The sequence below is a fragment of the Neohortaea acidophila genome, assembly GCF_010093505.1.
Source record: "Neohortaea acidophila strain CBS 113389 unplaced genomic scaffold BDY17scaffold_5, whole genome shotgun sequence".
Classification (NCBI taxonomy): domain Eukaryota; kingdom Fungi; phylum Ascomycota; class Dothideomycetes; order Mycosphaerellales; family Teratosphaeriaceae; genus Neohortaea; species Neohortaea acidophila.
The window spans coordinates 1,464,275-1,486,225 of NW_022985514.1; the positions used below are offsets into that span (position 1 = coordinate 1,464,275).

At 57.0% G+C, this 21,951-nt stretch overlaps 9 protein-coding genes across 9 annotated transcripts; 5 read left to right on the forward strand and 4 right to left on the reverse strand.

Annotated features, from left to right (window-relative positions):
- Positions 1-379: 379 nt before the first annotated feature.
- Positions 380-1,883, reverse strand: BDY17DRAFT_250119 (kinase-like domain-containing protein; the record flags this gene model as incomplete). Its single annotated transcript, XM_033731035.1, has 2 exons — positions 380-1,366; positions 1,419-1,883. The coding sequence occupies 2 exons, from the start codon at positions 1,881-1,883 to the stop codon at positions 380-382; spliced, it is 1,452 nt and encodes a 483-aa protein (XP_033590145.1).
- A 2,202-nt stretch (positions 1,884-4,085) lies between these two features.
- Positions 4,086-4,798, forward strand: BDY17DRAFT_150287 (uncharacterized protein). Its single transcript, XM_033729620.1, has one exon. The coding sequence runs from the start codon at positions 4,251-4,253 to the stop codon at positions 4,659-4,661; it is 411 nt and encodes a 136-aa protein (XP_033590146.1). The 5' UTR covers positions 4,086-4,250; the 3' UTR covers positions 4,662-4,798.
- A 648-nt stretch (positions 4,799-5,446) lies between these two features.
- BDY17DRAFT_249683 (uncharacterized protein) lies at positions 5,447-6,183 on the forward strand (the record flags this gene model as incomplete). Its single annotated transcript, XM_033731008.1, has 2 exons — positions 5,447-5,827; positions 5,881-6,183. The coding sequence occupies 2 exons, from the start codon at positions 5,447-5,449 to the stop codon at positions 6,181-6,183; spliced, it is 684 nt and encodes a 227-aa protein (XP_033590147.1).
- BDY17DRAFT_150364 (uncharacterized protein) lies at positions 6,179-8,842 on the forward strand. The gene is made up of 2 exons (XM_033729621.1): positions 6,179-7,797; positions 7,849-8,842. The coding sequence occupies exons 1-2, from the start codon at positions 6,373-6,375 to the stop codon at positions 8,683-8,685; spliced, it is 2,262 nt and encodes a 753-aa protein (XP_033590148.1). The 5' UTR covers positions 6,179-6,372; the 3' UTR covers positions 8,686-8,842.
- Positions 8,843-8,895: 53 nt separating this feature from the next.
- On the reverse strand, positions 8,896-9,909 carry BDY17DRAFT_310554 (uncharacterized protein; the record flags this gene model as incomplete). The annotated part of the gene is given in 3 exon segments (XM_033735450.1): positions 8,896-8,901; positions 8,921-9,551; positions 9,602-9,909. 3 exon segments carry the CDS (start codon positions 9,907-9,909, stop codon positions 8,896-8,898), a joined length of 945 nt encoding a protein of 314 aa, XP_033590149.1.
- Positions 9,910-10,820: 911 nt separating this feature from the next.
- Positions 10,821-14,591, forward strand: BDY17DRAFT_251074 (uncharacterized protein; the record flags this gene model as incomplete). Its single annotated transcript, XM_033731135.1, has 2 exons — positions 10,821-14,312; positions 14,382-14,591. 2 exons carry the CDS (start codon positions 10,821-10,823, stop codon positions 14,589-14,591), a joined length of 3,702 nt encoding a protein of 1,233 aa, XP_033590150.1.
- A 141-nt stretch (positions 14,592-14,732) lies between these two features.
- BDY17DRAFT_346141 (uncharacterized protein) lies at positions 14,733-15,976 on the reverse strand. The gene is made up of 3 exons (XM_033738095.1): positions 15,882-15,976; positions 15,433-15,823; positions 14,733-15,370 (listed from the first exon to the last, which is right to left on the reverse strand). Exons 1-3 carry the CDS (start codon positions 15,924-15,926, stop codon positions 14,802-14,804), a joined length of 1,005 nt encoding a protein of 334 aa, XP_033590151.1. The 5' UTR covers positions 15,927-15,976; the 3' UTR covers positions 14,733-14,801.
- A 527-nt stretch (positions 15,977-16,503) lies between these two features.
- Positions 16,504-17,592, reverse strand: BDY17DRAFT_150390 (uncharacterized protein). Its single transcript, XM_033729622.1, has one exon. The coding sequence runs from the start codon at positions 17,479-17,481 to the stop codon at positions 16,561-16,563; it is 921 nt and encodes a 306-aa protein (XP_033590152.1). The 5' UTR covers positions 17,482-17,592; the 3' UTR covers positions 16,504-16,560.
- A 449-nt stretch (positions 17,593-18,041) lies between these two features.
- On the forward strand, positions 18,042-21,821 carry BDY17DRAFT_310558 (uncharacterized protein; the record flags this gene model as incomplete). Its single annotated transcript, XM_033735451.1, has 1 exon — positions 18,042-21,821. One exon carries the CDS (start codon positions 18,042-18,044, stop codon positions 21,819-21,821), a length of 3,780 nt encoding a protein of 1,259 aa, XP_033590153.1.
- Between the last annotated feature and the right edge of the window lie 130 nt (positions 21,822-21,951).

The window sequence follows — 21,951 nt, forward strand, 5'->3', positions numbered from 1 at the left end:
CGTCAAAGGAAAGACGTCCGTTGCGAGCTATGAAGCTTCCTCGGCAACCACCTTCTCCTGCTACTCAAACGACCTCCGCTGCCAGGACATCAAGAAGGGATGGCTCAAACTGGGGCCGGACGTGAGCTTCGAGAGCGTGGAGAACCCTCTTTCTTCCTTGACCGGGTTGGCTAGATTGTTGCCAAAGGCTTGTACTCCATGGCTGTCTTGCGAGAGAGTTACAGCTAGTGCGTTGACGAGCACCCGCGGGAGAAGAGTATTAGAGACACGGCGAAGCTCGTCTGAAAGCTGCACAGTTGAGGTCAGCAACACCAACTGAAAAGTTCGTGATGCAACTCAATCCACAAGTCATGCCATTCATCTACTCAAGACGCTACCCTCAAGCCGCCACAGCCGCAGCCGCAGCTCCAACCTTGGCCTTCTTCACCGCCTCACCACCCGCACTCCCCTCCTCCACCTTCCTCTTCTCCCCTGCAGCGGCAGCAGCAGCACCCTCCTTCTCCCTCCTCCTCGCATCTCTCTCCTGCTTCTCCTTCTCCTTCCGCAGCGCCTTACTCTCAAACTCATGCCAATCGCCCTCCAACTCACTCAACAACACCGCCTGCTCCGCCTCCGGCTCCTCGACAGTAAAGTACGGGTGCTCCAGCACGTCCGCGGCAGTAGGGCGACTCGTAGGATCAAACTGGAACATAGCCGAGAGTAAATCGAATGCCTCCGCCGACACGCGAGACTGGTACTTCTCCGCGAACGTCGACGGGATGCGCTGGCGCGGCCGCAGCAGCGTGAACCACTGCAGCTCGTCGACGCCAGGCCACTCGGAGCGCGACGGCGTGCCGAGGACATTGTAAATTTTGTCGAGCTGGTTGATCTCGCCGCCGTCGCCGGGGAAGATGGCGTGGCGGGTGAAGATTTCGACCAGCACGCACGCCGCGCTCCAGATGTCGACCGACGGGCCGTACTGCGTTTCGCCGAGGAGGAGCTCGGGCGAGCGGTACCAGATGGTGATGACGCGGTTGGTGTAGTCTTGCTTGGCGTGCTTTTGGTAGAAGCGCGCGAGGCCAAAGTCGGCGAGTTTGAGCTCGCCGGTGTTGGAGATGAGGATGTTGGCTGCTTTGATGTCGCGGTGGAGCACGCCGCGGTCGTGGAGGTAGTTGAGGCCTTCGAAGAGTTGTTTTGCGAGGTGCTTTTTGTGGGCGGAAGTGAGGGCGAAGGTGGGGTGGTTGAGGAGGCCGGTGAGATCGTGCGAGAGGTACTCAAACACCATGAAGCAGTCGTTCTCCTCCACCATGACCTCCTGCAACGCCACCACGTTCAAGTGATTCAGCGATTGCAGAAGCTTGATCTCGCGGATCGCCGTCACGGGGAACTGTCTATCATTAGTATGTCGCCGATCCGAAATGAAGACGATCTTGACTCACCCCATCCCTCTCTCCTTCCATGCGAATCTTCTTCAAAGCCACTGGCGACCCGGTATACACATGCACGGCTTTGTACACCTTGCCATACGTGCCGCTGCCCACCACGGAATCATTCCCCGTCTTCCGATAGTACACGCTCTCCGACTGCGCAAAGTCTTCGCTCAACTCCGGCCGCGCCTTGATGCGCTTCTTCTTCACCTTCTCCACCTTCACCGGCGGAGGCGATGGCCTGCGCGCGACTGTATCCACCCGAGTATTGCCTTCGTAGTTCCTGCTCTTGGGTATGCTGTTCTGCACCAGAGGTGACACGGCGACGGGCAGTTTCTTCGGGCCCTCCGAGGTCGTCTGGGGCTTGGGGGCAACTGGCTGTGCCTTTTCAGCCGCAGCAGCACTCGCGCGGCCTTTGATGGAAAAGGAGATCTTATTCTTCGAGGTCTCCGGCGCCTTGGCCTCTGCAGTATTCATCGGCACGTGGTCGGTAGAAATCTTCCTCTTCTTTTTCGCGCTCTCATCCTCCGCCCTGAGATCCGCGGGTGGCCGGAATGGGTTGTCGTCATCTTCGGGATCGGCAACGACGGATGCATCGCCTCTCCCAGACGATGAGCCTTGTCGCCCCCTCTCGTCTTCACCAGGCTTCACCAGATTCCCACCTTTCGTGCCATCGCCAGGAGTCCAGGACAAGTTTGCAAAGTGACCACCTCTTCCCCTTCCGCTAGGGCCACCTCGAGTCGGGGCTCTTGATGGATAAGGGGCATGATTTGGAGTTCCTCCGTACTGTTTTCCGGACTGAGGCTGATAGTATGGGACGCCGGGCTGCGACTGCTGATACGCATAAGGCGATTGTTGTGATGGATAGCCGTGGGCGGGGGACCCGGCGTAAGAACCGTGCGCGGAGGGAGGATAGCTGTTGCTGTACGGCGGGTGTGAAGGGTAGCCGCCGTATCGTGGGTCATAAGGCCCTCGGTTATACATGTCGGAATCTTTGTCGGGATGGTCGCGGCGGGAGCGCTGACTTTCACGACTTGTGGATCGTTCGCGGGTCAAATCTTCCCGTCCCTGCCTTCCAGAATGCCCACTGCGCGGTGGGGGCGAGTGCCTCGGCCGATGAGAGGGAAAGAGTTCGTAGTTTGACCTAGGAGATGCAGGTCTTCGGTATGGATGGCCGCCTCGTCGACTGTCTCTTCCTCCTCTGTAGCTCCGGATGGGAGATCGAGAATGGCCACGCCTTTCGTCAGCCTGATGATGTCTGGAAGAATATTCCTCCTCCCTGCTTTGATACCACCCTGGTGATGCAGGCCTTGCTCTTGCAGGTCCAGCCCCCGGAGGAGCGTCTCTTGACCGAGATCGTTGGCGGTGAGGTTCAGCGGTCTTGTCAGCGGATCCAATTCGGGATTCTTCTTCGTTCAGCCGACGATCACTCCGTGACGCGAGAGCAACAGGGCTGACACTACTTCGCCGACGCTTGGGGTGGCGGATGGGTGGTGAAGGGGAACGGGAGTGTCGGCGTTTGTGTGAGAGAGGGTGGTGAGCTGGGCGGTCGATACTCCGCTGCCTGCGGCTGGATGCCTCGCCGCCAGGAGACCACCTTTTCTTCGACTTGTGCGACGGCGATCTTCGTGGACTGGCGCCCGTGTCTCGATGTCGGTGGTGGGCGTAATGATGATGTGGAGGGGATGATGGCCGAGGGTGGTTGCGAGAGGAGGGAAAGTGAGGTGGGTCTTGATGGCCAGGCTTATTCGGCGCTCTGGCGTGCTCCTGCTGACGATGTTCCGCTTTCTCGGGACGGCCACGCCTCACGTCCTCGGAACTCCTGGAGCGCTTGCGCTGGTGTCGACTGCCTTCCAGATCCCTCCGCTGATTATCGCTTGGTTGTGGTGATGGCCCGGCCATGCGGTGCGTGGCACAGGGACAGGGAGTGGGCGGGTAGGGGAGTGATGCAGCGGGCAAAGCGAGCAAAGCGTATCACGCCTGGCAGCAGGCGTGAAATGGGCTAGCACGTGCTGCACGCAGCGCGACAGAGGGAAAAGAAGATCAGGGAAAAAGACACGAACTGGGCATGCCGTGCAATGCTCCGTCTGGCCGTTCCACCCACCTGTCAGGTTGTTGCAGGCACCGTGGAGGAGGGTCTACTGACAATCCGCGTGGTTGCGTCGCCGCGGTCATGGATGGTTCCCGTTCGCCCCACCTGCCGCCGCCCGGCCTTGGCGTACTTCCTCACCAGCCGAGCACGTCTTCACCATTGCCATTCTTGCGTCCGAAGACACCGCTGGCCGGCTGGTTCAAGATGTTGATGAGTCGTAAAGGAACAGCACATGCTGGGCACTGTTTGCACGCTCCCACGGGGACAGGAAACCCTGGTGCAATACAGTTTGCCACTCCCACATTCGTCTCCGCCAGACTATGCATTCGGACAGATCTCACGAGGCCGAAAGGAGCACGATAGAGTACGGCTGACTTACACTGGCGGGCGAGGTTTGCTGTACGAGTAAGATCCTCTCCCATGGCCGTCTTTGCTCACCATGATGGGCTCAACATTCGCGCTGCCGAACTTGGAAGCAGTGTTAGCATTAGCTCGCAGCATCCATCGTCGAAAGCGTCTCAAATGTCCACGTAGGGTTCGAGCAGTCCCTTGGTGCTGATCTCTTGAGCGCATGCTGTAATCTTTGGCTCCACGAAGCGCTTTGTGGTGGCGTGAGCGCGAGGCTGAGGGGAGTCGATGATGGCACGCATGGTAGAGCCAATTCGCCCGATAGGCGTGTGAACGTGACGTGCGACTATGAGTGACGTTCGTAGTCCCAGTCCAGGTTGGCGCCGCTGCAGTTGATTCAAGGCATGGCCTTCGACCTTGTCATGGATGCTTCTCTCTCGGCTTCGGCCGCGTTGGTCGTCGTGCGTGCGGCAGTCTACGTGCCATCACATCCGAGCATAATCTATCTAAACCGCCTTACCCATGACATATTCCGGCACAGCATGAAGGACGAGGGCACAGAGTGCCGCGTTCTTTGCGGGAGAGCTGGTGGAGTGGTCGAGGGAGCATGCGTCCGGGAACAGGTGTCTGCTACACCTTTGGCGTGTCAGGAGCACGCAGCAAGCCTTTCACCTCATCTCCGGACGCGTTCTGACTCCTCCGGCCGGGGCAAAGAGCAGAGAAGCAAACCTGCCGCCATCCGTAAGACGCGCTTCCCAACACCTGCCGTGGCCGCGCAACGGGCCGAGAACGCGATATTCAGGTCGTCATCGTAAACAAAGTGTCCAACTGTGCTTTCTGAAACACGCCGTGGGCGGTCGTGATGAGTTTGAATACGCAAAACAGCTCAAAGGGAGGAGGGGAGGAGCAAAGGTGTTGTGCAGAGGGGAAACGCACGCGCCCGAGAATGGAAGCGGAGGCCGCTGGAGTACGGATGGCGATACCGACAAAGGCAAAAATTCGCCGACGCTTGCCGAGCCCGAGCTCAGCCAACCTCATCTTTTGTGCTCTGATGACTCCATGCGTCGAAGTGCTCTGCTATAATTGCAACGATGGCCCCTCCTGCTCGATGACCCTCACTGGACTATGGACTGGTGTTTCCATTACACTGCCATCACTCATTCCTCCTATCACGCCTAGCCACCCGCGGTCAGTATCACGCCATCCTTCGTCTTGTCCTCCGACGTCAGCAACTCCCGATCTCCTCCACTTCCTTCCTCCCTCCTCTTAGATGGAGAGCGAGCACATTCCCGTCGCTCCGAGGCCGAAAGCTGTCCCCTCCCGCCTCATCAACGGACACTCTCCCCTCCACCCTTCCTATTCTGCCGACCGCGACAAAGAAGAAAGAGACAACGCATACAATGCCATCAAATTCTCCATGGGCGCCCGCAAAGAGCCAATCAGCCTCGACGAGCTCAGCTTAAACGAGAACCACCACCCCACGCAAACGTCCCCCAAAGCAGCCAAGCAATATGAAGAAGTCGGCGATCAAGAAATCGAAGCGCTTGCCCTGCGCCCCGAGGCCAGAGATCGCAGGGACGAGGCACCCATTTCCCCGCCCATGACCAGTCGCTCCATCTCGCCCTTCACCCAAAACCCCACCATCGATTTCGATGGCCTGTCATGGCCGAGCTCGGGGACATTAGACCGGTTGAGGGAACGCGAGCATCCCGAAGAAGCGGAAGCGAGGCTCAAGAAGCTTTCTGGTGCCGTTCGGACCATTCTCGAATGCATTGGGGAGGACCCGGATCGAGAGGGCCTGCATGGCACTCCGGAGCGATATGCAAAGGCCATGATGTTCTTCACCAAGGGCTACGAGGAGAACCTGAGAGACATTGTCAATGGAGCTGTCTTCCATGAGGATCATGATGAGCTGGTTATCGTCAAAGACATTGAGGTGTACAGTCTCTGTGAGCATCATTTGGTGCCTTTTACTGGCAAGGTACGTACCCGTCTTCTCGTTGCAGAGTGTACACAACTGATCGAGACGCACAGATGCACATCGGCTACATTCCATCTCGCCGCGTCATTGGCCTATCGAAACTCGCTCGCATTGCGGAAATGTTCAGTCGGCGACTGCAAGTGCAAGAACGGCTGACGAAGCAAGTGGCCCTTGCCCTCTCCGAAGTCCTGAAGCCGCAAGGAGTGGCCGTGGTGATGGAGAGTTCCCACCTGTGCATGGTGATGCGCGGAGTGCAAAAGCCTGGCGCCATGACTACAACCAGCTGCATGCTCGGTGCGATGAGGAAGCGAGGCAAGACCCGGGAGGAGTTCCTCAGCCTGCTCAATAGAAAGTGAAGGAAGATCAGAAGGATCGGTTCAGCGAGGTGTTCTTGGCGTGTGGGTGAACTGTACGGCGCGGCCGCTTCAACAGGCTCTGTTTGACGGGTTTTGGAAATCTGGGATGGGATGATACCCCGATGTATAGCGCTCAACGCGGCGTAAGTGAGGTTACTTCCTTTGTATGAGGCTTCAGTTAATCTACGCATGAGTTTGCAGGTCTGCCGACTCAAACTTCAACATCCGCTCCTTCCTAATCCAGTCGGACGACATCATATGTGCCACAAAGCACGCACGCCTTCGTTTGCGAACTCTATTCCGTCTTCCTATTGTTCCCTTCATATTGTTGTGGTCATCGCTCACATTCCCACACATTCATTCACAGCAAATCACTCTCCACTCGTCCACAAAACATGGCCATCGGCCGGCTTTACTACACAATCGCAGCCCTGCTCCTCTGCTCATTCTACTGCAGCTCCCACTACGAAGGCAAGTACCCCGACCGCGGCCTCAAGCCCTGGAGCGGCTTCGGAAATCGCTACAAACGCGCGAAAAAGGACAAGGCAGAGTGGGAGGAACGGGAGAGAGTCAATAAGCAAAAGGTGCGGGCTGCGAGACAGGCTGCTCAACAGGCGGAGCAGGAGGCCGAGGAGATTGCGAGAGAGGACGGCGAGAGGATTGCGAGGAGGGTCAGGGCTGCTTCGAGGCATGGATCTCGGTCACGGGCTGGGGATCCTAGGAGGCATGCCTTCTCTGCAGCGGGAAGAAGAGAGGGATCTGAACGAGGGCAGTCTGTCTGCGAGCATGCTGGGGAAGAGACGCCGCTCCAGCCTATCCAGCGATGGAGATGAGGAGGTGGCGCGGGATGCTGAAGGAGACGGTCGAGAGACGGCTGTCGACTTGCGCCCGGCATCTGCGCTGGGTGACTTGTTCCAGCGGCGAGTGAATGCATCACCGGAGAAGTTCAACAAACATGCCTTTGAATCGCTATCGTCGACGAACAACGGAGGCGGCAATCGACCACCCTTGCCCAAGAGACTCCGCCTCGACAACAAGATCGAGATTACCTACGACTCCACAGGAACACCACGCATCACTTCATTCTCAGCAGAGTTCAGCAGCCAACACCCACCAACCTCATCATCAGCCTTCCCTCGCATCGATCACCCTCGCCTCCTCCTCCCATCTCGCCCAGCCAAACCCAACCCAAGCTTCAGCCTCCTCCACGCCATCTGCCGCGACAACGACCTCCTCCTCCACCTCGTCAGCTTCCTCACCATCCCCTCCCTCATCTCCCTCTACGCCATCAGCAAACCCTTCCACTACCTCTTCAACCGCCACCACACCGCCTTCATCCTCGCCAACATGCGCACCTGGGCGCCCGGCGCCGACAAAATCTACCCCTGGCACTGCTACCGGAGTCTCTGCGTCAAGGATCCGGCGCGGAGGCAGAAGAAGCGGCTGGAGGGGAAGGAGGATGAGGTGCGGAAGAAGTGGGATGATCTGAGGGATGTGCCGGGTTTGCGGTGGTTGCAGATGGTTGCGTGGAGGCATGGCGTGTGCAAGGATATGTTGATTCTGCTGCATGCTACCGGGCTGAGGTGTCCTGCCGGGACATTGAATGCGATTAAAGTGAGTGTCCACCCATCCCATCCTTCCTCATCTTCCCACTAACAACCCCAGCGCATGTGGTTCCTAATGGACCTCCCCCTCAACGCCCACCGCATAGCCCTCATCCGCACCCACGCCTACATCTCCTCCAAAACCCTGCAACTCTGGACCTGCTTCCTGCTCAAAGTCGACATGTGCTTCACCAACCCCACGGCCCCCATCTACCCCATCCACCACCCCAACCAGTACCTGCACCCCATCCACCTCAGCGGCGGCACACCGACGGGCGTTGCGCTGCGCAAAATGCTGCTCGCCGAGCGCGGCCTGACGCCGCTTTGGAGGGTACTGCGCGGCTGGAACTGGGATCCTACGCAGCCGCGGCTTCCGCTTACGAGGCTTGATATGCTGCGCTTGTGGGTAAGGCATCGCTATGGGCATCCCGAGGGGACGGCGGAGGAGATTCGCAAGCAGGCGGTGATGGGTGTGCCGTGGTACGAAGTCGGCACGCTGGATTACGAGCGCGTGGGCGTGTCGTTTTGCAACTTGTCTGATGGGAGGAAGGTCACGCTCTCGCATCGTTCGATTGCTGGGACGGGGTTGTCGGAGAGTCGACAGCAGCAGCTGCTCTACCCGCATGGGAATAAGAGGATTGTGGTTGCGAATCAGAAGCCGAGGGAGAAGCTGCTACGTCCGGATGAGTTACTCATGCGGGAGTGTGTGCGGAGGAAGATGGCGATTCACAAGCAGTGGGTGCATATGATGTTGTGGGGTTATTGTGATGAGGGGGGAAGGAAATGGCCGCAGTGGACGGAGGAGCAGATTGTGAGGATGAATAAGGGGTTGCCTCCCGATTGGGTGGGAAAGAAGGTTGAGGAGCAGACGGATGGGCATGGGCAAAAGGCGGAGTAGGCTATGACTGCAACTACGTTGGCGTTGGGAGGTGGAACGTAAGAATACTCAGTTTCGATTGAAGGGTAGCTAGCGCAGGAAGGCAGCGTCGCCAAGCTTGAGCTCGCAGCCTCCTTTACACTCATCTGCTGGGACGTGAGATCATTCCGCGCTCTTTCGTGATCTCTGTCGTCTCTTTGCCGGGCTCCGTTTTGATGTCGTTATCTGTGGCTACATCTGAGCCACATTTAGGCACATGTTCACTGTGCTCGTGATATCTGCATCGATCGGCGTATGTGAGCTTGGCGACTGCAGGATTGGTGCCGGTCATCTCCATGACAAGGTCAAGCAAGAATCCATGTGGAAGTCGCTCTCCAACAACCTTGAAGAAATTGACAGAGCGCAGAGTTCGGCAGTGGTCAACGAACAGTTTGCGTATCTTTGACGTCTCTGGCGTGTGCGTGTACGTCATCTCAATCGTGCCTGCCAAGACGCAATCGCCAATTGACAGATGTTCGACTAGGGCATCGATGACGGCGTTGCGAAGTGGGAGGTCCGCCAGCATGTCGGCTGCGATGTACAATTCGGTGAGGAGCTGGATGCGCTCCTTTATTGCGTAGCTGTCGAAGTAAGGCCGTTGGACGCCATCAATGGTCTTGTTAGTGACGAGCGCATTGCCGGTGTACAGCCAGTGAACATAAGATCTGAATGTATCGGCCTTGATCTCAGGAAGTCGAACTGTAGCTTCTTTGGCTTCTCTGAATGCTCCACCGCAGGCCTTGCGGAAGAAATCGGAATGCGCCGTGGCTATCTCCGTGTGCACGACGAAAAGCTGCTCACGAAAACTCTCGCCAGCAATCACCGTGACGGTGTCCTTGTACTCTAGGCTTCACACTTGTAAGCGTCGGCCTTCGACAAGAAGTAAAGAGTGAATTACCGTGTGCGTTTGGCATCGGGTGGCTCTAGTGTGACGGGGTCCATCTTGCGTTTAGCATCAGGGGTGTGTTGCGTAACAGGATCCATCTTGCGTTTGGCATCAGATGCCTTTTGCATGGGAGTGTCAGCTTTGCGCTTGGCATCTGGCCAGGCAAAGCTGAAGGGCTCCCCAATGGTAACGGGTTCCGGTCTCATTAGAATTCCCGCTCCCGATGGGCGTGTGGATTCAGCATGGGGAAGGTTGGAAGGACCGAGCGGAGCTGGAGCGCATTCGGGAAGAGCCGATGGGCTCGAAGGGGCGGAGGACATGGCGATATCGAAGCGACAGTGCTCGTCAGGTTGAGACTACCGAGCCAGGAATAGAACAAAGCGAGTTGCACGGGCAGCAAACGGCTGCTGCCGTAGTGAGAGATGAAGATCGATGAACGTCTGAGGTAGATGTAGGAAACGGAAGTGAGGTTGGCTTAGAGTAGGAAGCCTTAGCGTTGGTGCCTGATGTACAGGAGTTGATGAGGAAGGAGCGTTACACGCGACGCGGATTGTAGCCTCGGTGCCTGACCTTTAGCATATCGAAGATCTCGACAAAGACGCGATCTTGTTGGGTTGAAGGGCTCTGGAGTGGGAGAGACCGCGTTTCTCTGGCGCGTCTCGAGTCCCTGCCACGTATGCGGTTGTCCTCCCTCACTATGCCGTCAGATAATGGCGGACGAACGATACAAGCGCGTCGTTCGCCAGACCTGCGACAACGCCCTGCCAATCCAGCCAGGCTTGTCATTGACAAGATGTCGAAGTGAAGTAGATTCATGTCTGCAGTGATTGGCTCAAAACGTCCCGCCTTGACAGCGGAGCTCAGCCACACTTCACGTGCGCCTCAATCATGACGCGCGCAGCTCGAAGCTTGAATTTCGAACGACGCTTCCCCGGATTTCGTGACCAGCGCATCTCCCCTTTGTTCCCCAAGCCCCCTCCTTATGATCCTCCTTGGCTAACGGCGTGTTCTGACGAATGTTACGGCCTCAACAACGACATCGGAATGACATGAGAGCACAGCACTTTGCCATATCACACCCGCCATGTCTGATCAACGAAACGACCGCTCCGAAGGGAGAGGAGAGCGGGGCAAGCAGGCCGAGCTCCCCCGATCAATGATTGAACAGGCTGAAGCCGCAGCCGCGAGTGAGCAGGATGCCACCGACCGCTCTGCACGAACTCGCCGTCACATGGGCCGAGATGTAGCAATCGCAGAGGCGGAAAGAGAAGAGCAGGATCGCCAGGACGATGTCCCACCACCACCCTACGGAGAACAACTGGGCAGAATCAAGAGCCAGCACCAAGGCTTCGGCACCAATGCAAACGTCGGAGACGACGGTCGTGTCAATATCCGCATCGATCAACGAAGCTCATCCCTCTCGAATATCCTTGCGCCGGCGCTACGCCACCAAGAGGAAGCTCGAGACGATGAGCCTGCCCCGCCGCCACCATACATTCCTCCCTCTCTTGGTGGTGAGGAGGGCGTACCACCTCCACCGCCAATGACTGTCGTCATCCAAGTGGTGGGGTCGAGAGGAGACGTGCAACCATTCGTCGCGTTGGGCAAGGTGCTACAAGAAACCTATGGACACCGCGTGCGACTAGCAACACATCCCGTCTTCCAGCAGTTCGTCACCGAGAATGGACTCGAATTCTTCAGCATTGGTGGAGATCCTGCACAACTGATGGCATTTATGGTGAAGAATCCCGGCCTCATGCCTGGATTCGACAGCCTGCGAAGTGGTGATATTGGCAATCGACGGAGAGAAGTGGGCGAGTACTTACGAGGGTGCTGGCGATCATGCTACGAAGCGGGCAACGGACTAGGACCGGCCGCCGCGGATGACACACTCGAGCAATACTCAAGTGAAGCTCCAGAGGATGTGACAGATACACCCTTTGTCGCCGACTGCATCATTGCAAATCCGCCCAGCTTCGCACATGCACACATTGCAGAGAAGATGGGCATTCCCCTCCACATCATGTTCACAATGCCCTACTCTCCCACCCAAGCATTCCCGCACCCTCTCGCCAACATTCAGTCATCCAACGCGGATCCAAAGTTGACAAACTACATCAGCTACTCGCTCATCGACATGCTCACCTGGCAAGGCTTGGGCGATGTCATCAATCGCTTCCGGCAGAAGAGTCTCGGTCTCGAGCCTGTCAGCCTGCTCTGGGCGCCCGGGATGTTGCAGAGGCTGAAGGTGCCGCACACGTATTGTTGGTCGCCTGCGCTCATCCCCAAGCCTAAGGACTGGGGCCAGAATATTCACATATCCGGCTTCTTTTTCCTGAATCTAGCGTCCAACTACACTCCCGAGCCCGACTTGAAGGCTTTCTTAGATGCCGGTCCGCCTCCTGTCTACATTGGCTTCGGCTCGATTGTGCTGGATGATCCCAATGCCATGACAGAGCTCATCTTTGAAGCAGTACGCACCACCGGTCAACGAGTACTTCTCTCAAAAGGCTGGGGTGGTATGGGCGCAGAAGAGCTCGGCATCCCGGAGGGTGTCTTTATGCTTGGCAACGTCCCACATGACTGGCTCTTCCAGCATGTCTCCTGTGTGATTCACCACGGCGGCGCAGGTACTACAGCTGCGGGTATCACAGCTGGCAAGCCGACAGTGGTGGTACCTTTCTTTGGCGACCAGCCCTTTTGGGGGTCGATGGTAGCCAGAGCTGGAGCAGGTCCAGAGCCACTTCCACACAAGGAGCTGACCGCCGAGAAGCTGGCAGACGCCATCAACTTCTGCCTCAAGCCCGAGAGCCAAGCCAAAGCCAAGGAGCTTGCATCAAAGATCGCAAGGGAGAAAGGCTCTGATGTCGGCGCGCAGAGCTTTCACCAAATGCTGGACGTCGATAAGCTGCGATGCATGATCGCGCCGAGTCGACCGGCGGTATGGCGTGTGAAACGGACTCAAGTCAGGCTGAGTGCCGTGGCTGCCTGCACTCTGGCTAACGAAGGTCTGCTCAGCTTCAGCGACCTGAAGCTCTTCCGTGCACGAGAGTATGAGACAGAGGATGGACCATGGGACCCGATCACAGGAAGCTCCACGGCCATTGTTGGAACCGTGACCCAAATGATGATGGGAGTCGCCGACTTACCGATCGAGACCCTCAAAGCACTCAACATCCATCCCGATGCCCAAAAGAAGAAGCGAGCGTCTGAAGCTGGCCAGGATCTTGCAGAGAATAGTGAGACAACCAAGGAGGGCACGACACAGTCGTCAGACCAAGACTCTGCCGGAACAGAGACTGCCATCACTAGTGAATCCTCCACGCCAGCGTACAGCCGCCAGAACTCTTCAGCACCGACCGTAAGGTCATCCGATTCGGCAAGCAATCGCCATCTCTCCGGTGCGACGGAACCTCAACGCCCCCGTGGCGACTCTCTCAAAGAGGCCCTTAGTGGTAGACTAAACGAACCATCTCCGGCCGCAAAGCGTTCTGCATCCGGGAGTTCGAGTCGCTCTGCCTCTCCACGCGGTGAGCCTACCAACTATCTGGAGACCGCGGTCGGTACCAGCAAAGGCGTTGGACGCATCTTGAGCGCCGCCTTCAAATCCCCCATGGATACCTCATGGGCCCTTGCGAAGGGCTTTCACAATGCACCTAAACTGTACGGAGACGACACCGTGCGCAAGACTGAGCAGATTACAGATTTCCGGACGGGCTTGAAAGCGGCCAGCAAGGGCTTCGGATACGGTTTGTACGATGGCATCACGGGATTCGTTACACAGCCTGTGCAAGGAGCGCAAAAGGAAGGCGCTGCTGGCTTTGTAAAGGGCTTTGGAAAAGGACTGGGCGGCATCGTGTTGAAGCCCAGTGCTGCCTTTTGGGCGATTCCCGGCTACACGATGAAGGGCGTGTACAAAGAGCTGAAGCTACAGAGTGGCAGCAGCGTGCAGAACTACATCATCGCCTCGCGCACCGCGCAGGGCTGGGATGAATGGAGTCGCTGCCCGGAAGACAAGAGGGCAATCATCGTGCAGCGCTGGAAGGGCATGCAAAAGGACATCAAGAAGAAGCGCAACCCGGACGAGATTGTCCGCGAAATCCTGGACGAGAAGAGAAGGAAGGCGCAGGATTGGAAGCAGGATCTCAAGGCCGGATGGGAAGAGAAGAAGTCGCGCAGTCGGAACAGCAGCATTGCCCGAGCTCGTACGGGCTCCACTGGTGCTTTCAACCAGAGTGCCACCACTCCTGGTATGCACGATCAGCAGAGTGCGGCTTTGCATGACGAAGCCCGGCCGACAGGACCGCCTCATGCCCGGACGTACGAGGATCGAGCATCGCATCTTTCTTACGACGAACTTGACGAAGCCATCTCGCAATCCGTCCAGCAGACCTCGAAAGGCAACCACAACGAAGACGAAGCCGTGGAGAAGGCCATTCGCGCGAGCATGACAGAGCTGTACAAATCCCGGACGCCTCACTCGAGCACCCAAGCTCCCTCGAACGATGATGACGACCCTGATCTGAAGAGGGCTCTGGAGGCTAGTGCCGCTGAAGCCCAAAAGCAGGACAATCAAGCAGACCCGCTCTACGACGAAGAACTGGAACGCGCGCTGGCGAACAGTCTTCGAGAACACCGGCGAGAGTTCGACAGTAGCGCCGACACGGAGGACGACGAAGACTACCAGCGCGCAGTCCGCGAGTCACAGGGCGATGGGCCAATCGTGATGATCGACACGGAACGCGACGGAGGACACCTGCAGGGCACGACGCATGAAGATTTCACGGCGAAGACTGCGAAAGCTGGCGGTGGGGAGAAGAGCCAGGCGGAGCGCACAGAGGAGGAGATTGTCATGGAGTACGTGAAGAAGCAGTCGCTGTTGGAGCAGCAGCATCGGCAGTCTGCGGCGTCCAAGTCGCCGGGGAATGAGGAGGAGGATGAGGAGTTGCAACAAGCGCTTAAGGCGAGTATGCAGGGCCAGGCTGGGCCTTCCAATACTTGATACAAGCGATGAGCGGACTATGGGCACGATGAGATGCGAGGGATGATGACTTACGACGACATTGGGATAGCATCTGAGTATGTAACTCCAAGATACCTATGCTGTGAATGCTATGTGTTTTGAGTGTCTTCCAGGACATAGGTAGAACGATAAGAAGATGCCTTCAGGTTTTCACGTCTATATACATCCGCTTCCAACCTCGCGGCATATCTAGAATTTATACACCTGCGAATCATCATACCCCAACTCCTTCAAATGCCCCGTCAACTCCCCCTGTTCCGCAGGCGACTTCTTCTCGCCCGAAATTGTCTTGACGAGCCCCGGCGGTCCGCAAACAAAGACCTTGACATTCTCCTCCTTCGGGCCGGGGATGACCTCCTTGAGCAAATCCTTCGTAATGAAGCCCTTGCCCCCCTTCCAGCCCTCGGGCGGCTTATCCAGCACGTAAAACGCGCGGAACTGCTGCGGGTATTTGCTCGCCAGATCGTCAAACTCCTTCTTCAGCAGAATGTCCTCCTGCGTCACGTTGCCGAAGACGAGCGTCACTTTGGTCTTGTCGTCAGGGTTGTTGAAGATGGCGCGCACGAGCTGCCACATGGGCGTGATGCCCGTGCCGCCGGCGAGGAGCGCGATGTGGTTGTGCTTGTTGGTCGACCACGGGTATTTGGGGATCGGGCCTTTGATCTCCAGCGTGTCGCCCGGCTTGAGCGAGTGGATGTGCTCCGACATGGCGCCGCCGGGGTATTTCTTTATTATGAGGTCGAGGTAGCCTTTTGTGCCTGTGTTTCCATTGGATCAGCGATTGAACCTACGAGGCGTCATTGTACTCCATATATCATACCCTCATCACTGGTAGGTGTATACGGCTTGACCGTCGGCTTCTCCGCCCCCTCCTTCTTCACCTTCGTCAGCAGCGCACTGGCAATATGCAGCCCGCTAACAGCCTCCTCATCCTCAAACTTGAAGCGGAACTTCTTGGTGTTGTGGTTGATCTCCTCGACCTTGTCGAGCGGCAGTTTGATGAAGCCCTGGTCGCCGCCGAGGAAGACTTTCTTTTCCTCCACGCCCGCTTTGGCCGCGGCCTCGTTGACCTTTTGCGTCACGGCTGCGGGCGCTTTGCCGCTGTTGAGGTACCAGTAGCCGCCTCCGAGGGCGCCGACGCCGATGGCGCTGTACAGGAGGGCGTTGCTGCTGCCGCTGCTGGAGGAGTCGGAGGCGTAGCGGCGGACTTGCTGGCATTGGTGTTAGGGGGAATGGGAATGTTGTTGAGCTTGGGAGATTCAGGCTTACCCGTGACAGCTGTGCAGCTGGTCTGAATGATCTGCTGGCCAACATTTTGTAGTGTCTTATCCAAGGGTTGATTGAATGATGAAGCAGAAGCAAAGCCACCTCATGCGGCTCAAATAATATGCCATCGGGCAAGCTTGACGTATGTTGCCGATGACGCCATGGATGCCAAGACACGATCAGGAGTTCGACGACACTCTTACACCGGCATCAGGTGTCTATTTGATGGCCATACACAGCTATAAACTATGTGGGCTGTGTATCTTCGCACTCCCCTGTACCAAAGCTGGTTGCGATGCCGCTCAGGCAAATGGCGTAGCACTACCTGGTGTATGTTGATTCGAATGGCAAGCTATCTCCGCTGGATATGACCTGCTTCAGCCTTCTGCCATGCGGTAGACAGGCAAGACGTTGTCTCCCCTCCTCTCCTGCTTGCAATTTCCCCCATTGCCAGAGCTCATGTCCCTCTGATCATCGGCATAGCTTGACTTTTAGCCGCCAGACTTATGGCCATTCCCCGCCGTTCACTGCTTTCTGTTGTCAATACGGCTGGTGCTCTGAAGAGTAGGGCCTTTCTTCGCCGTCGAAGATTTCGTGCAGTAGCCTATCGATCTGCTCGGGACAGTTGCATGTGGGATGGCTACATCACGGTTCAGGACCGCCACGAGACAAGATCCTCACATCACTTCGGCTTTCTCGAGTAGCGTTGTGTAGGCGGAGGCGTATCGGAGCCGCCAGGGAACATGCTTTCCCACCCCTTCAAAATGGTGTCGAGGGTATCGTCTTGACTTAGGCGGCCATCTTTGCCTGTCCCGATCTTTCGATCTATGTCAACACGATCGGAGGAAGCACTCTCGATGTCTCGTGTCGTATTACTCGGAGTCCTCCGAGCCATCTGACCAAGACTCAACGTTGAAGACTTCTGCTTCTCTTGAGCAATCACTCTCCACGGCCGATCGACGGCTTTCCAATTCACACAACTCAAGCCCGAATACGGAACCTTGCGCGCCAGATCCTCCTGCCCTGGACTTTTGGGGTCGAGGCCAAAGTTGCCGTGGTAAGCGCCTGCGTTGATGTGGTCGCGGAAGTTTCGAACGCTGCGATTGGTGATTATCTGGAACATCCTGCTGTCTTCTTGGTCGAGTCTAGGGGGATCGGCAGGTGGAGGCTGATCAAAGGGCATACGGACTTTCGGGTGCGGAGGCGTTGGGATGGGAGAAGTAGACATCCCTCGCGATTGAGCTGATGGGTAGTTTCGTTGCGAACCGCTCGGAAGGCTTGATGGTGCCGCTTCCATATACGACGAATCGTCCCCTTCCGACACTTGCTGCTCCGCTCGTGGTTTGTCCGACGCTCTTCCCATTCGAAACCTGATCGGGCTTCTCTTCAAGCATTCCTTTGCCGCGTCCGCATCTTTGTAAATCACCAGCGCAGCGCCTGGCGCAGACGCAGCATCATACTTCAAACTCCGGAAGTATTCGACTTCTCCGAATTGCGAGAGCAGGCGCATGATCTCTCGTGATTCCGCCAAGTTGGACGGCCGCGGGATCATTCGAAGATGCACTGCTCGATTGGCAGTCGGCCGGATGAAAGAGGCGGACATTTTGCCTCATTCCTGCTTCTTCGTGAGATTCCGACTCTTGCACAGCTACGTGTCGTCGACCGATCATTTTGGCGTCCATGGAAGAGGGCCGCATGTTCAGGTTACGGGAAGATGCGAGAGCTAGCGAGGTGCAGAGGGTCTGCGCAAGCGGCGGCAACACGCGCTAGCGTCGAGTGCACTCAGCCAATCAGACCCACCTTGGCAGCGCGGATCTTCCCGCTCTGGAATCTTTGTCAACTGCAACGCCTCCAGCAAACTTCATATTCCCTTCACACTCTCTACGCGTGCGCAGGGTCTGAACATCGCCCCATCCCTCTCGACTTCTTGACGGCGCCCTCACGACACTTCCAAACAGTCTCCCTCGTCAAGCCCCGGCCGCCTGTCAGAAGTCGGGTGAAGAGCGCTCCTTCGTGCGCGTCGCAGTCACCCCTGCGCGGTGCCTCACAGGTGGTGCACACAACGGCGCACGCGAGGGCACCCCAATCCGAGTCTCCGAGCGCTTCTCAGGAGGCGTAAAGATGGCCTACACTAACGGCGATGAAGGCGCCATGACGTTCGGCATGGACGCTACCGATGGCGACTTCGATCAAGACAACGCCATCCTCGCCGAAGATTGTTGGACCGTCATCCAGTCCTTCTTCGATGCCAAAGGTCTCGTGTCGCAACAGCTGGACTCATTTGATGAATTCTTCGGCACCACCATGCAGGAAATCGTCAGTGAGCACGGCTCGATTGCGCTCGACCAGAATCTTGCAGGGGAAGCGGACGGCACAGGCTGCACGACTGTCAAGCGGCGGTATGAGATCCACTTCGGCAATCTCTTGATCAGTCAAGCGGCCATGACCGAGGGCGATGGTAGTACCAGACCCCTGTTCCCTCACGAAGCGCGCCTACGAAACCTCACATATTCCTCCCCCATCTATCTCGGCATGAACAAGACAGTTCTCCTCGCAAAAGAGAGGCCAGCAGGCGCAGAGTTTGACAAAGAGACTGGAAGATGGGAGCCACCTGCAGACTGGGATGGACAAGAGACCGAGACGTTCTGGGAGGACGACCCGGAGGATAAGAACGATGTGGGCGAAGTGCGCGTCTTCATCGGAAAGTTGCCGGTCATGTTAAAGTCGAAGATCTGCACCCTGCGCAACCGGTCAGAAGCAGAGCTCTATGCCTTCCAGGAGTGCCCCTTTGATCAAGGCGGCTACTTCATCATCAACGGCAGCGAGAAGGTGCTGATCGCGCAGGAGCGTAGTGCGGCCAATATTGTACAAGTCTTCAAGAAGAAGAACTCGCCGACTCCCGTCGTGGCGGAGATCCGAAGCGCGGTGGAGAAGGGCACCCGGCTTATTAGCAGTATGCAGGTGAAGCTCTTCGCCGGCGGCGACGGTGGCAAAGGCGGTGCATTTGGCCGCACGATCAAAGTCAGCTTGCCGTACATCAAAAGCGACATCCCCATCGCCATCGTCTTCCGAGCACTCGGCATCGTCTCCGACGAGGACATCCTCAACCACATTTGCAGGAGAGACGATACGGCCATCTTGGAAATGCTCAAGCCCTGCTTGGAAGAAGCGTTCGTGGTGCAAGAACGTGACATTGCGCTGGACTTCATCGGACGAAGAGGACAGCAGCAAGGGTCCAAGGAGAAGCGTATCAAGTACGCCCGCGACATCATGCAGAAGGAATTCCTTCCACACATCTCGCAGGAGGAAGGCGCGGAAACGCGCAAAGCTTTCTTCTTGGGATATATGGTGAATCGACTTCTGCAATGCGCTTTGGGTAGGACGGAAGAGGACGACAGAGACCATTTTGGAAAGAAGCGTCTCGACTTGGCTGGGCCGTTGATGGCGCAGGTCTTCCGACTGAAATTCTCCCAGCTGGTCAAAGACATGAAGAACTACCTCCACCGCTGTGTGGAGTCTGGCAAAGAGTTCAACTTGAACTTGGCGGTGAAGAGTAACATCATCACCTCTGGACTGCGGTACTGTTTGGCAACTGGCAACTGGGGCGACCAAAAGAAAGCGGCGAGTGCAAAAGCTGGTGTGAGTCAAGTGCTGAATCGATACACCTATGCTTCCACATTGTCACATCTGCGGAGAACGAACACTCCCATCGGGAGAGACGGAAAGATCGCCAAGCCCCGACAGCTGCACAACACTCACTGGGGTCTGATCTGTCCCGCAGAAACGCCCGAAGGTCAGGCTTGTGGTCTGGTCAAGAATCTCAGTTTGATGTGTTACGTCTCTGTGGGAACACCAGGGATGCCGCTGGTGGACTACATGCGCCAGCGCGGCATGGAACTGCTGGAAGAATACGACCCCATCATGAACCCCGACTCGACAAAGGTCTTTGTCAACGGTACTTGGGTCGGAGTGCATCGCAACCCCGGTCAACTTACATCGACACTTCTCGAGATTCGACGCAAAGGTCTCATCAGCTTCGAGGTCACCATCATTCGAGATGTGCGCGAGCGAGAGATCAAGATCTTCACGGATGCCGGTCGCGTGTGCCGACCGCTGTTTGTCATTGACAACGATCCGAAATCGGAGAACCGCGGCCATCTCGTGCTGAAGAAAGAGCATATCGACAGGCTCAAAGGGTACAAGGAGTTCCTCGAGTCAAGCGAATCACAAGGGCTCAGCGAGCAGGAAAAGGAAGATACGTCCGATAACGAGAACTGGATGCATTGGCGAGATCTCATCAAGCAGGGCGTCGTTGAGTATCTCGATGCGGAGGAAGAGGAGACGGCGATGATCATCATGACGCCCGAAGATTTGGAAGAGCATCGCGTGGTGCGGGATGGCTATGAACTGCCCGACTCCAAGGATGATCCACACCGAAGAATCAAGGCGAAGCCCAACAAGTTCGTGCGGACCTGGACTCATTGTGAGATCCATCCGGCCATGATCTTGGGTATTTGCGCGAGCATCATCCCCTTCCCCGATCACAACCAGAGTCCCAGAAACACCTATCAATCGGCCATGGGCAAGCAAGCTATGGGTGTTACGTTGACGAACTACAACGTTCGCATGGATACGATGGCCAACGTGCTGTACTATCCCCAGAAGCCTTTGGCGACGACGAGAAGCATGGAATTCCTCAAGTTCCGTGATCTGCCCGCCGGACAAAACGCGATTGTGGCTATTGCATGCTATTCTGGATACAATCAGGAAGATTCCGTCATCATGAACCAGAGTTCCATCGACCGCGGACTCTTCAGGAGTCTCTTCTTCCGCTCTTACCTCGACCAGGAGAAGCGAGTGGGAATGAGCGTGGTGGAAGCGTTCGAGAAGCCGGTCCGAAGCGACACTCTCAGGATGAAGCACGGCACATACGACAAGCTGGACGATGATGGTATCATCTCTCCTGGTGCACGAGTGAGCGGTGAGGACATCATCATCGGAAAGACCGCCCCCATTGCACCGGATGCGGAGGAGCTCGGTCAGCGCACCAAACTCCACGTGAAGCGCGACGTCTCAACTCCTCTAAGAAGTACCGAGAACGGCATTGTGGACCAAGTCCTCCTCACTACCAACTTGGAAGGCCTGAGGTTCGTCAAAGTCCGCACGAGGACGACAAAAGTCCCGCAGATTGGCGACAAATTTGCCTCCCGCCACGGTCAAAAGGGTACGATCGGTATAACATACCGACAAGAAGACATGCCATTCACCGCCGAGGGCCTCACCCCCGACATCATCATCAACCCCCACGCCATTCCCTCTCGCATGACAATTGCTCACTTGATCGAATGTCTCCTCTCCAAAGTCGGCGCAGTGACTGGACAAGAAGGCGACGCCACCCCCTTTACCGACGTCACCATCTCCAGCATCTCCAGCATCCTCGCCGACAGCGGCTTCCAGCAGCGCGGCTTCGAAGTCATGTACAACGGGCACACGGGCAAGAAACTCGCCGCCCAAATCTTCCTCGGCCCCACCTACTACCAGCGCCTGCGTCACATGGTCGACGACAAAATCCACGCCCGCGCGCGCGGGCCGCTGCAAATCCTCACGCGTCAACCCGTCGAAGGCCGCGCGCGCGACGGCGGCCTGCGCTTCGGCGAGATGGAGCGCGACTGCATGATTTCGCACGGCGCCTCGGCCTTCCTCAAGGAGCGCCTGCTCGACGTCTCCGACGCGTTTCGCGTGCACATTTGCGAAATCTGCGGCCTCATGACGCCCATTGCCAAGATCCAGCAGCAGCAGTTTGAGTGCCGCCCGTGCCGCAACAAGACCAAGATTGCGCAGATAGTCATCCCGTACGCGGCCAAGCTGCTGTTTCAGGAGCTGGCGGCGATGAATGTGGCGACGCGCATGTTTACCGATCGCAGTGGGGTTAGTATTCGTTAGGCGTGCTTTTTGGGTTGGTTGGTTCGCTTGGCTTCTTAGCGATGCATACAGCATTGGGTTTTGGCGGATGAAAGACTGCGATGTAACGGTAGATGGTTCTTCTCGTGGGCACTCGAGGCAGCGACACGAG